Source organism: Megascapheus bottae, chromosome 25, assembly GCF_031878675.1.
Source record: "Megascapheus bottae isolate mThoBot1 chromosome 25, mThoBot2.hap1, whole genome shotgun sequence".
Taxonomy (NCBI): domain Eukaryota; kingdom Metazoa; phylum Chordata; class Mammalia; order Rodentia; family Geomyidae; genus Megascapheus; species Megascapheus bottae.
In genome coordinates, this window is record NC_143533.1 from 22,863,173 (window position 1) to 22,877,334 (window position 14,162).

The 14,162-nt window shown below is 52.8% G+C and overlaps 1 protein-coding gene across 1 annotated transcript; it reads right to left on the reverse strand.

Moving 5' to 3' along the window:
• Positions 1-532: 532 nt before the first annotated feature.
• Vps18 (VPS18 core subunit of CORVET and HOPS complexes) lies at positions 533-9,424 on the reverse strand. The gene is made up of 5 exons (XM_090318589.1): positions 9,042-9,424; positions 7,962-8,103; positions 4,972-5,063; positions 2,977-4,847; positions 533-1,704 (listed from the first exon to the last, which is right to left on the reverse strand). Exons 1-5 carry the CDS (start codon positions 9,130-9,132, stop codon positions 982-984), a joined length of 2,919 nt encoding a protein of 972 aa, XP_090174715.1. The 5' UTR covers positions 9,133-9,424; the 3' UTR covers positions 533-981.
• Between the last annotated feature and the right edge of the window lie 4,738 nt (positions 9,425-14,162).

Here is a 14,162-nt window from a genome sequence, read left to right on the forward strand (position 1 = left end):
GAAGTGCCATGGTAATTCAAAGTGGTAGAGCACTACACCTTTGAGTGGAAAAAGCTCAGGGACAGTTCCTAGGCCCTTCGCTCAAAGCCTCGTGACAAACAACAACAAAAAGTAGGGCCAGGAGTGTGACCTAGTGGTAGAGCGTTTGCCTAGCATGCGTGAAACCCTGGGTTTGATTCCTCAGTACCACGTACACAGGAGAAGCCAGAGGTGGTGCCGTGGCTCAAGTGGTAGAGTGCTAGCTTTCAGCAAAAGCAGCTCAGGGACAGTGCCCAGGCTTTCCCGAGTTGAAGCCCCAGGACTGGCGCGCGCAAGCGCACACATACACGCGCGCACGCACCAATCAAGTGTCCTAGAATCTAGAAAGATTTGCTGGGCAACAGCACCACCTGCTGGCTAGAAGGGAGAACAGCCCCTATTCTACCACTGATGAGGGGCCCTGGAGGACAGGAAGGCCTGTGGAGGCTTGGGAGCCTCCAGAGTGGGATCACTCGCACCTCACCAGCCCAGCATGAACACAAAGCAACCAGCGTAGTGCAGACAATTTAATATTTTCTACCTGCCCCCCATGAGGCCGTCGCCCCAGGGGTACCACTCACACTACAGCTCCAGACTGCGCACAAGAACACATACACCATTCGTACCAGCACCCGGCCCCGCCTGCCCACCCTGGAGCACCTACGTGCATAAAGAAGGGGGAGGGTCTCCTAGAGGAAAGAGAGCTGGAGTCCCAGAGGCTGGAGAGTGAAGGAGAGCACAGCCCAGGCCAGGTGGTCAGTGGCAAGGACAAAGAGGTGCTGAGGCCCACACGCAGGTTTCTCACTTCCCCAGGCTAATGGCAATTCTAAGGTCTGTAGCACAGCCAGAAGCAGGCAGAGTGCTCACCTGACCTCAGGCTACCTGCTGGACAGACCCAGCCAATGCGCGGCGATCTAGCACAGACTAGGGTGTGGCCTTCCCGTGGGGGGCGGGGGGACACGCCTACAACCAGCTGAGGTGTTCCTCCTCGTAGCGCTGGGGGTCGATGAAGGGCCGGTCGATAGAGCGGATCATCAGCTCCCCACAGTACACGCACTCGGCGGCCACGAGTTCATCCAGGTCGGCCTTGAGCTGCTCCCGGCTGGGCCCCCCAGCGGCCCCACCGTCGGCCTCCTTGGCTCGGCCGGAGCCCTTGGCCGGGGGTGGCGCGGCCCCAAGTTTGCGCTGCAGCTCCTCCAGCCGGGCCTGCTTGTAGGCGGGCAGGCCAGGCCGCACGGCCTGCAGGAGGCAGTCAGCGTGGAACATGTGGCCACACAGGAAGAGGTAAAACGGGCGGTTGAGCAGGGGGAAGTCACAGCTGGCGCACTTGTCCTGCTGCTCCACGGTGCCGTAGCGGCCCCGCAGCTCCTGCAGGTCCCGCCGGATGCGCCGGGCACTGGCTGTGGCCTCCTCCATCTCCCGCTGCAGCTCCTGGATGTGGTGGTTGTAGGCCTTCAGGGAGCTGCAGATGGCCTCCTTGAAGTGGTCGATGGTGACGAAGTCGGGGAAGAAGGGAAGCACATCCTCAATCTTGAGCAAGGGGCAGCTGGCCAGGCAGGCCATGGCTGTCTGCACATCCTCTTCCTCCTGCACCACGTGCCGGGCGATCTTCAGCCACAGCTTCTTACGCAGCTCCTCATCCTCCTCAGGCAAGTCTGCACACTGCTTGGCCAGGTCCACGTCAACCTGTGGGGAAATCGTGAGCGTCAGGGCCGGGGCCTGCCTCCTCCGGGATCCACACAGAAGCCTAAGAGGAACCTGGGTCAGAGAAGAGACCCCAGGCAGGACTCCCAGTCCTCCAGACAGCGAAGCTCCCAGGACAGCAACCTCCATTAGTACCGCGCATGTGTGTCGCAGCCAATGGAAGAGCTCATAATGGTGGGAAGAAAGCTCTGACTTTACTGAGTCGTCACTGTTACCTGGGGATGGGGCTCAAGTACCAAGTGCCTGCCAAGGCTAACACTCTACCACTTGAGCCACAGCACCACTTCTGGCTTTTTCTGTGTATGTAGTTCCGAGGAATCGAACCCAGGGCTTCATGCATGCTAGGCGAGCACTCCACCACTAAGCCACATTCCCAGCCCTAAATGGTAGATTTTTGAGCCCGTCCCCACTACTCTAATACTCTAACTCAGTGCAGCCTGGGTTCAGGCTGAGGAATCTGCATGTTGAATGACACTTCCTGAGAGTGAGAAAGTAAGTCAGCGCCTTTCCCTTGAGGCACCGCTGCGTGCTTCTCTCATATTGTACTCATCAACCCTTCGAGGTAAAAGTCCTCTATTACGACCATTTGATGACTGAATAATCCCAGTCAGAGAGAGGTTCAGGAATTAGCCCGAGGGTGCTGGTGGTTCGCACCTGTAATCCTAGAGACTCAGGAAGCTGAGACATGAGGATGTCAGTTCAAAGCCAGCCTGGGCAGAAAGGTGTGTGAGATTCTTACCTCCAATTAGCCAGCAAAAAGCAAAAAAGTAGAGGGTGGCTTAGTGAGGCTGACTTTTAAGTCCCAGTGCCAACACACACACGCACACACGCGCCAAAGAAACCAGCCCAAGACTGCAGGTCTTGGTAGTGTAGCCAAAACTCAAACCCTGACCTCTGAGTCCATGCTCTTTTTTTTTTTTTTTTTTTTGGTGCCAGTCCTGGGCTTGAGCTCAGGGCCTGAGCACTGTCCTTGGACTTTCTCAAGGCTAGAGCTCTACCGCTTGAGCCTCAGCACCATTTCTGGCTTTTTTCTATGTATGTGGTACCGAGGAATCGAACCTGGGTCTTCATGCATGCTAGGCAAGCACTTTAACCACTAGGCCAAACTCCCGGCCCTGAGTCCATGCTCTTGAGTATCACCCCAAGAGCACCTCTCTTCAGGGGCAGCTAGCACCCCCTATCCTGGTCCTATTCAACCTCCAGCCTCTGCTGCTACTGTTCTGAGTCCCCCGCTCCTGGCCGGGCCAGTCTTACCTGCAGGGCCAGGTCCACAGCCTCCTCGTAGAGCTCCAGCAGCTTGTACACGTGCACGCATGCCCGGTGGTGGCCGTGCTCGGCGCAGAGGCGCAGGGCGTACTTGAGGTCGTAACGCACGCGGTGTGGACTGGCGCCTGCTTGCTCCAGGTAGGCCAGCAGGTTGTCAGGCTGGCCTCGGGCGTACAGTGACAGCAGGTAGTTGTGAATAGCTTGCTCAGTTTCCCCGAGCACATTCACGCAGAACTCCATGTAACGGATGGCTTGGCTCACCTGCTGGGCCTCGCCCCCCTGGCTGTAATTCACCAGGGCAGGGATGAGCTGCCGGGCATCCAGCCGGCTGCCCAGCTCCATCCAGGCATCCACCAGCTGGCGGGGGATGTGACGGATGAGGATGGGAGAGAACTTGTAGAAGAGCTGGGGGTCTCGGTGGCGGGCAAGCACGGCCAGGGCCTCCTCGTAGGCCTCGTGCTGGCAGTGGTAGGCCACCACCCGCTCGTAGTCCTGCATGATCACCGCAAAGTACACCATGTGCTCCGTGTCCCCGTGACTGGCCAGCAGCTCGTGGATGGAAGCCCGGCTGGCAAAGAGCCACTCCTTGTGCCGGGGACTGCTGAGGAAGGCGCGGAAGCGCTCCTGGGTTTCCCGGTAGAGGCCGCGGGCGTCCGGGTCCCCCTGCAGGGCCCCGAGCTGGCTCAGGTAGAGCTCTGTCAGCCAGGTGATCAGGAGCGTGGCCTGGGTCCGCTCGGCTGGCTTCAGACCGGCTAACTTTCTCTGCAGGAACTCGACCAGCGCCTCCTCCTGTCGGGCCTCCAGGAACTTGAGGGCGATCTCCTCGAAGTAGCTCTGGGTCAGCGCGTAGCAGCGGGCGCTCTCCAGGTAGCGCCGCTGGCGGAAGCAGAAGTCGGCCTCCCGGGCCAGCACGGTGTCCAGGCAGTCCGGCCGCTCCCGACAATACTCCTTGGCCAAGTCGAAGCGGTTCATGTCCAGGTAGGTGCGCCAGACATCCCGGGCCTCGCGCTGCACGTGGTAGCGGAAGACAGCGCGTTCCGTGTAGGCCCACAGCTGGCCGCTGGCCGCGTCCTTCACCATGTGCCGCAGCGGCCCGAACTTCTCCAGGAAGTGATCGCGCAGCACCACCTGGCCCGTGAGCGTGCACACCGCCTCCACGCGGTCTGCCAGCAGCAGCAGGAAGTGGAACTGGGTCAACACGATGGCCAGGGGCGGGCTGGCCCCGGGGCCTACCCCCTCCGGGTACTCCCAAACCCGCTCCTCGCTCAGCAGGGAGTCAGGACGCCCGCAGTCCAGCGAGCCGTACAGCACGCCGTCTCCCATCATCCAGGCAAAGGCGCGGGGCGCGGAGCGCAGCTTGGGAGTGTAGAAAGCCAACTCGCTGTAGCCCAGGTTGCTAGGGAACTCACGGAACGAGGGCGGGTGGTCTGTGTAGGCCGCAAAAAGCCCCGAGAAGCCTTGGGCTTCGGCCCCCTCTGCGCCTCGACCTATGAACTGGAAGAGGCGCTGTCGGGTGGTGGCGATGACAAAGCTGCGCCCATCCGGGCCCCGCTCTGCCTCCAGGGAGCACACTGGCGCCGGGCCACCTTCTTCATTTAACACATACAGAGGACGGAAGTAGAGGTCTGGGGCAGGGCCAAACAGCCCACCCTCGCTGGCTGAGAGCTCCGCTTCGAAGATCTGGCCTTGGGCAGTGCCCACCAGGATGGGGCCTGTGCTGCTCTCGGTGCCCAGGGCTTTGTTCCAGCCCACACTCTCCACCAGCTGCCCCTTCCAGCGGGCCAGTGGCCGGACCTTCTGTCCATTCCGGTTCACGTACAGGACCTCAGTGTTGCTCAGAGCAATGAGCAGGTGAGAGCCTGCAATGGGCAGAGGAGAGCCGCGGAGGGTGTGCGGCAATCCCACCTCGCTCAGCCTCCTCCAGCCCCCTCCTCCCAGGCAACGACGCCCCCACAGGCCCCTCCTCAGAGCTCCACAACTCACCGGTGTGGTCCAGAAACATCTTGTGAACCTTGGTGTCATCTTTGCGCCCCAGCTCCACGTGGTTGGGTTCATTGGCTTTGCCCAAGTCAATGCTGAGGGGACAAGAGTTACTGTAACACTCCAGAGAAGGGCAGACAGTTTTGGGAACACAAATCTCTTTCCTAATCCAACAAAAACCAGACTCTTTCCTGGAATCTACGTAGACACAAAAAATTCTGGATACAATCAGGAGAACCCTGAAGCACAGAGTCCAAAAGAGCTCAGCTTGGAGTACTGAGAAGTCACTAGAGGGAGGCCTTCCCCTTGGCTACTTCCTCACTCAGAGCGTGTTGCCAGGCTCCGGTGGCTCATGCCTGTAATCCTAGCTACTCAGGAAGCTGGGCACTAAAGCCCATGAAATTCTTATCTCCAATTAACCACCAGAAAACGGGAAGGGATGCTGTGGCTCAAATGGCAGAGTGCTAGCCTTGAGCTGAAGAGCTCAGGATCAACACCCAGGCCCAGAGTTCAAACCCCATGACAGAATCCCCCCCCCCCCGCAAAAAAAGCTTCGTATTATATATACTTATCTGTATACCAGTATCTATTAACATGCAATTAAATTACTTTACTTTAACTCTGCCACTTGAGTCACATCTCTACTTCCAGTTTTTTGCTAGGTTAACTGAAGCTAAGAGTCTCATTGATATGTCTACTTCAGCTGGCTTTAAAGTGAGATCTCTAGATCTCAGCCTCCTGAATAGAGTAGCTAGGATTAGATGTGAGCCACCAGTGCCAGGCTTGCTCTTTGCCTGGGTTCTGTCCTTGAGCTTTTTTTGCTCAAAGTTAGCACTGTATCACTTGAACCACAGGTCCACTCCCAGCGTTTTGAGGTTAATTGGTAATAAGAGTCTCACAGACTTTCCCACCTAAGCTGGCTTCGAATTGTCAACCGGTTAGAGCTCAGCCTCCTGGATAGTTAGGGTTACAGGCAGGAGCATTGGGGTGCGGTCTCCTCATTTCAATTAGCATCAATTCATATGGGAGTTTTCATTTTAACAAGTCTGTATATGCATGCAATGTACCTCGATAAGACTCACCCCATTACTCTCATTCCTCCCCCAATATTCAAACTTGTTCTATAACTTTTTAAACATAATATTTCATTAACATACGCTGTCATCTCAGTAACTGTACCATTCCATTTTATCTATGAATCGTGAGCTAGTCAGCACTTCCTGCTTGAGGGGCATTTGGCCTGGGGTTTCCCTCCCACAAATAAGACCACAATCTATTATTGTGTCAAGACCCCTGCAACCTGGAACTTTCCTCTCTGTAATATATGTTCCTCAGTATGAAATCAGTCATAGATGAGTCTCCCTTTCCTAAGGGCTGGATTATAAGCATGTACCACCATGCTGGGATATATATTATAAACTTTACTAGACATTGCCAGATCACTTTTCCAAAACATGATGCTGTCAATTTACAATTTTTTTTTTCCCTTTTGGCCAGTCCTGGGGCCTGAACTCAGGGCCTGCCCCCCTATTCCGCCCCCCCCAAAAAAAGTCTGACTTAAGCTGGGTGCTGGTAATTCATCCTTGTAATCCTACCTACTCAGGAGGTGGAGATCTGAGGATCATGGTTAAAAGCCAGCCCGGGCAGGAATTTATTGTACTTGAAGCATGAAAACCTTGAGTGATTGTGATAATCTTTGCATTATGGGAGGAAATAAGAGATTAAAAAGTTTTATTGGGTGCCAGTGGCTCAAGTTTTAGTTTCTCTACTGTTCACTCCACTACTAAGTTTATTTCTTCTTTCTTTCTTTTGGCCAATCCTGGGGCTTGAACTCAGGACTTTGGGCTCACTGTTCTTGGGCTTTCTCAAGGCTACACTCTGCCACTTGAGCCACAGTACCACTTCTGGCTTGTCTTGTGTATGTAGTACCAAGGAATCAAACACAGGGCTTCATGCATGCTAAGCAAGCACTCTACCACTAGGCCACACACTCCTGGCCAAGTTTATTTCTTTTTAACTAACATATATTTGTGATTTGATTTCATCATGACACTTTCACACATGTACTCAATGTATATCTTTTTCTTTTTAACTTGTAAGGGCTTTTCTTGTTTTATTTCTTTCTGTATTGTTTGTTTGCTTTTTTTGGCAGTCATGGGGCTTCAACTCTGGGCCTGGACATGTCCCTGAGCTCTTCAGCACAAGGCTAGTGCTTTATCACTATGAACCACAGCACCATTTCTGGTTTTCTGGTAGTTAATTGGAAATAACAGTCTCACCGTCTTTTTTGCTTGGGCTAGCTTTGAACCATGATCCTCAGATCTCAGCCTCCTGAGTATCCAGGATTATAGGCAAGAGCCACTGGTGCCCGGCTTGTTTTATTTCTTCATTCTAGGGAACTTATGCTCCTCCAGCCTCAGCCAGACCCTCTGCAATGCTGGAATAGCAAGCTTATACCACCAGCGCAATTTTTTTTTTGTCAGTCCCGGGGCTTGAACTCTGGGCCTGGGCATTGTCCCTCAGCTCTTCAGCTCATGGCTATTGCCCTATCCCTTGAGCCACAGCACCATTTCCAGTTTTCTGGTGGTTAATTACAACTAAGAGTCTCATGGGCTACCTTTGAACTGTAATCCTCAGATCTCAGCCTCCTGAGTAGCTAGGCATGAGCCACTATGCCTGGCCCAACTTCTTTGTCCTGTTATATTAACAATCAGTAGTTAGACATATTTATACACAGTTAATGTATATATGTGAACGTCTGAATTTCTAGTTTGAGCAAGGGAAGTTTCCCTTTAACATAATAACACAGAAATTTAATGAATGTTATTTTAGCTTGCTTCTGTTTTTTGTTTTCTTGCTGCCAGGGTCTTATTACCTAGCCCAGGCTGGCCTTGAACTCCCGATTCTCTTGCCTCAGCCCTCTGAGTATTCCCTAGTCAGTTCCCCAATAGCCATCCACTCTCTACTCTGAAGTATTACGGAGTCTTCATTACCGGAGCAGTGTGTCCTTGCCCAGGCTCATGCAGAGCTGGTTGCTGGAGACCACAAGGCTGGTGATTCGATCGGAGGGGGTGAAGTCAATGCGCTGCTTGGTGAAGATGGGCACTTCCTTCTCCAGCTGGGCATTTACATAGCCTGTGTGTGAGGAGTGAAGAAAAGATGGGCTGTGGGAGAAGTAAGGGCAAAGGGAAGAGAAACCAGGAAACCTAAACAAGCCAAATAACCCATTAAACAACCGTGCTACTGCTACTCTCCCACGTTACTGAAACATTCTCCGCCACATGACCATGGTAAATAGTTCAAGTAGTTACAGTGAGGGTCTTAGGTTTTTCTCTCTCTTCTGGCGGCTTGGAAGGGTTACTATTTGGAGCCTGAGATAACGAGGGTGGTGTTTGGGTGTTCCCTCTCTCCAGCCTCTGGCCTACCCCAACTAGTCTCCTCCATGACCATACACTTCAATGAGACTCACTGAAATCCTGAGATGAAGGACAGAGGGAGCCCTGAGGAGCCTTTCTAATCAGTAACGTTAATTACCAAAGCATAATTAGCTTCTCTCCTCTGGCCAGTTGCTCAAAATGTCTCAGCATGGCCAACTCTGCATTCCTTTCCACAACTTTTGTCCCTAAACTATAGGCTGCACCCAGCTTCAGCCAAGGCAGTGAGGAAATTCCCTTTCAGACCATCCCTCCTCCCGCTCTACCACTCCCCCCTTCATCAGTTTCACTGCTCTGCCCCTCCCTCCCTGCCAGCTCTGGAAGCGGCCCGATGTCAAAACGCATAGAACCAGGCGTCCACAGAAACCTGGAGCCTGTTCTCAGTTCTGCCCAGAGTTCAAGTGCGAGGTCCTCGAGTCAAGGACTTCCTCATCAGAAACTCAAGTTTCCTCTTCGGAAGGGGCCTGGTAGTAGGCCCTAGATCACGCGGTTGCTTTCCCGGCTCTCTCCGACCGGCCAACAGAGCATGAGAGAATCTGGGGCCTAGAATGCACGTCCGGAAGGTGATGGCAGGTACTCGCTCCACCCGCATGCCCGCTCTTTCCTCCACGGGGACAGCGGCGCCCACCTCTTCCTTACCCGAGTGCGGGATGCCCACGCTGGGGCCGCCGGGCTGCAGGACGGCGGAGCGGGACAGTGAGTCTTCGTACTCATCCAGGATGGATGCCATGGCCTGGGGTCCCGGGGATCACCACAGGGCTCCCCACAGGGTTCCTCGTCGCCCCGGATTGGAAACTGCGACTTCCCAGCCTCTGGAGAATTTGCCTCCTCGTTTTTTGTTTTGTTTTTTTAGACTCTGAGGACCACGCTCTCGCCTACTAGGGCGAGAAGATCCCGGGGCTGTCCCACGGGGATCTGGCGCAGTCTTGCACCCCACTCGTACCTCGGAGACATCAAAAGCGCCTCTTTCGTGGATCCCAGGTGATCCCAACCTCACCCAGGCAGCTCAGCTGACTCCCGCCCCCGTGACGCGGGCCTATGACGCCACTTCCGGGAGCTCGGAGTCCAGCGGCGGCGGCGGCGGGTGCCTCCGCTGGAAGGCAGGGCGCACGCCGCCGCGAGGGGGCGTGGCCAGCCCAGAGCCCCAATCAGAAACCGGCAGCTGAGATGCCCAGCGGGCTGGTGGGCGGGCCTTGCTTCTACTTCCGGCGTGGTCCTCGCGCAGTCCCACGCCTCGACACCGGAGGGCGGCCTCGGCCTTCTGAGCGCGTCTCCCGCCCAGGCGTCGAGCGCTCCTCTGAGGCAAACCTCGAACCTCTCTCCGGGGCCGTCTGCCCAGCCGAACTCTCTCAGAACCAGGCCCCGTCCACCCTCACAGGCGCTGGCAAAGCAGCCCCAGCTTCCCTTCCACGCCTGGGGCCACCGGCTTCCAACAAGGCGGGCCGCGGCCGTGAGGTGGAGCACGCACGCAAGTGTCCCTAAGGCCCAGCGCTGCAAAAAAACCCAAATATCAACTAAAAAGTAGAAAAGGCGGTGCTCGAGCAGCCGGAAGCCACGCGCCAGGTAATGCCCGAAAGCCCACCCTCTGTGTCCTCTGGGGCGCCTGGCTGTGCATGTGTGAAGCTCAGCTTCATGCAGCAGGACGGTGTTCACTGAATGGTCACCTTCTCCGTGCAAGGCCTCGAGCTGTGGCTGAGTGGAAGCAGTCACAGGAGAGTAAGGCACTTTCCCCGTTCTGGAGAAGTTGGTCATAAACCAGCCAAGGCCAGCTGGCCGCCAGTAATCCTAGTCAATCAGGAGGCTGAGCCCTGAAAGTCTGTGAGACTCTCCAGTTCACCAGCAAAAAAATGGAAATGGAGAGTGGTAGCATGCTAGCCTTGAGTGGAAAAAGCTGAGGGGACAGCACTGGCTTTCACTTGGCATCGCTGCTACTTAGCAGGCTGATATCTAAGGATCACAGCCCAGGCAGGAAAGTCCTTGAACCTCTTACCTCAGTGGACCACCAAAAGAAGGCTAGTGAAGCTGTGGTTCAAGCCGTAGGGCAAAAAGCTCAAGGCCAGCACCCCAGTCCTGAGTTTAAGCCCCAGGAAGGGCACACATATAAAAAATATCTTAAGTAGAGTTGTGGCTCAATGGTAGTGCCCTTCCCTAGCATGCTCAAGACCCTGGGTTCAAACTCCAGCATGACAAAATGAAAAAGAAAGGAAGGAAACCTGACATTATTTTTCTCCAAGGTTAAAATGTTTATTAGAAAATTGAAGCCATCCCCCCACTTTTTTTTTTTTCTAGGACTGAGGCTTGAACTCAGATCCTGGGTGCTATCTCTGAACTTCTTTTTGCTCAAGGCTAACACTCTACCACTTCCACCCTTTTCTGAGTATTTTATTGCAGATAAGAGTCTCACCAACACTCTTGCCCTGGCTGGATTCAAGCCTTGATCCTCAGATTTCAGCCTCCTAAGCAGCTAGTATCACAAGAGTGAGCCCCCTGTGCTGGGCTGGTTTCCCTCTGTTCGATGCTTGTTTTATACTTTTTTTTTTTTATCTTTGTCTTTGCACTAAGAAAAAAACAAAGCAACAATAACAAAACAACCCACCTCATCCATAATCATATCTGAACTACCATCAGGTCTGGACTGATACATGAAGCCCTCTAGTGGAGTCTGGCATAGCTATGAAGTTGCCTTAGTAACACAGAGTACTTCCTGCCTCGCTGTCCCCAGTACTCTCTTATTGGCCTCCAGAGTTCTCTCAAATACCTGAGATGGGGCCTAGATAAACCCTGACAACCACATTCTCCATGACAAACCGATGACAGCATCCACCGACATGCACTCATTCTTCACTCCTCCTGCTGGACTCTGGTACAGGAACCAGAGACGTGCTTTGTTTCCCTCCTTAAGCATCCCTAGCTGTGTCTCCACACAGAATAGGCCTCTCATTCTTCCTTCTTGCTCTCCAGAAATGAATGTAATAAAACCTTGCAAGTAGATCTGTGCTGGTGAGTGAATGAAAGCTCCTTGCTACAGCATAATGGCCAACGTGGATCAATCAACACTGATGGAGCCTGTTGCCCTCACTTCCTCCTCTTCCCTCTCAGAACTAGCTTGCCATTTATTTATTTATTTATCTATCTATCTATCTATCTATCTATCTATCTATTTATTTATTTATTTTTGCCAGTCCTGGTTTGAACTTGGGGCCTGAGCACTGTCCTTGGGCTTTCTCAAAGCTAGAGCTCTACCACTTGAGCCACAGCACCACTTGGGCATTTTTCAAGCCCAGGTCTTCCTGCATGCTAGGCAAGCACTCCACCACTAGGCCAAACTCCCGGCCCTTGCCCTTCTTATTCTAGCCACTTGAGGGCGCCGAATTGGGAAGCATGGCCCTTTGCTTTGATACAACAGAAGCTTTTGGCAGGGAATTACCCCTGTGGGGACCTTGCAGCTAGAGCTGTGGATCCACCAGCCTCCAGCCATCTGAGTCAATGTGGTCATTGTCATATGACTAAAGGCCAATTGCTGGGCAGGTGAGAGCATCTATATGTGAAAGCAGTTAAATGTGAATAGAGAAGTGAAGAACATGTATGATCTCTTAAGAGCAAAAGAGAGAGTAGGCCATATACTGGTGATTTCTGCTTGCAATCTTTTTTTCTTTTTTCTTTTGCCAGTTGTGGGAGTTGAACTCAGGGCCTGGGTGCTATCCCTGAGCTCTCTTTTACTCAAGTGCTCTACCACTTTTAGCTGCAACTCCACTTCTATTTGGGGGGGGGACTTTTGGTTATGGGGCTTGAACTCTGACCTGGGTGCTATCCCTTTCCAGTGAAAAGAGTCCCTTGGCTTTGTATTGCCTGGGCTGGCTTTGAACTGCAATCCTCAGATCTCAGCCTCCTGAGAAACTAGTATTACAGGCATGAACCTCCACACACGCTTTCCCTCTGTTTTCTGTTTTGTTTTGGTCGGTCATGGGACTTGAATTCTGTCCTGGGCATTGTCCTGAGCTCTTCAGCTCAAGGCCACTGCCCCATCACTTGAGCCACAGTTCCACTTCCAGTTTTCTGGTGGTTAAGAAGATAAGTCTCACAGACTTTAGTGCCCGAGCTGGCTTTGAACCTTGAGCCTCAGATCTTAGCTTCCTGAGTAGCTAGGATTAATAACAGGTGGGAGCCACCATGCCCGGCTTTCTACTTCTATTTTTTGAATGGTTAATTGGAGAAAAGAGTCTGAAATAGGGAGGACTATGGTTCAAGGCTAGCCTAGACAACTAAGTTTAGGAGACCTTCATCTTAACTGATAGCTGGACAGATTAGACTCCATCCTAGCTAGTTAAGGAAGACTAAAGCAAGTAGACTTCAGTATTGGTCTCATTCTGGCAGGAAGCGAGACCTTTTTTTTTTTTTTTTGCCAGTCCTGGGCTTGAGCTCAGGGCCTGAGCACTGTCCTTGGACTTTCTCAAGGCTAGAACTCTACCACTTGAGCCTCAGCACCACTTCTGGCTTTTTTCTATGTATGTGGTACCGAGGAATCGAACCCGGGACTTCATGCATGCTAGGCAAGCACTTTTTTAACCACTAGGCCAAACTCCCGGCCCACAAGACCTTATTTCAAAAATAACGAGTGGCTGGGCTGGGAGTTTGGCCTAGTGGTAGAATGCTTGCCTAGCATGCTTGAAGACCTGGGTTCGATTCCTCAGTACTACATACATAGAAAAAAGCCAGAAGTGGTGCTGAGGCTCAAGTGGTAGAGCTCTAGCCTTGAGAAAGTCCAAGGACAGTGCTCAGGCCCTGAGCTCAAGCTCAGGACAGGCAAAAAAAAAAAAAAAAAAAAAAAAAAACATTGGCTCAGTAGCAAAGTGACTGTCCAGCAAGCATGAACCTCCATATGGCCAAAAGTGGATATGGGAAGATATACAAACCTCAGGGAAAACAAGAGCAGAGACCTGTAAGTTGTGTGATGTTTGGGAGCGAAACTGGTACTTTATTAGAGAGCAGAGGAGTGAAGAGGGGTGTGGAAACTGTTGTCTGAGCCTAGAGATGGTTCTGATTGGGGATGAGATCATCTGCTATGATTCTAGAAGGATGAGCGGTCTCTATCACAGGTGGAGCTCACTGTGGAGAGGATGCGAGTGAGGACAAGGAGAAGCTATGTGGACCCAGCCAAAAGGCCCCCCCCCCGGACTGGATTGGGGTGTGTGAAGGAAGGGTGCAAAGACCTGGGGAGATCTGGCAGGAAGTGGCCATGGTGCCATTGTTGAAGGAGGAGGAGCTGGGTGGGGTGCTGGAGCTCAGCCAGGACACTTGCCCAGGACACCTGTAGAGCATATAGGGAAAGCCCCAGCGCCATGGGGAAGCTGCCAGGGCACTTGCCTACTCACTTGTAAATATCTGTTATCAAGCAGTTGCACAAGCGAGCTGCCTCATGCCCATCAACACGTGTGATAAAGAAAAATCCATCTGAGAAGCATCCCAAAAGCATTAGAATAGAGCGCCAATCCATCGACACTGAGCCTGGGTTGCTATGAGCATGCTCAGTTAGCACATGTTTAACTAACCAGACCAAGAGGAGGGACTTAAATGACTTAGGCAAAAGCTAGATTTCCTTTAGAATAAACAATAACAAAAGACATGCTTGTAAAGGGGTAGCTGTATTGAGGAGGAAATAGGAATGGTGGGAGAAAGGAGGAGGAGGATGAATGTGATAAAAGGGATGACTATGATAAAAGTGCATTATATAATGTATAACATATATGCTTGCGTGTCTAT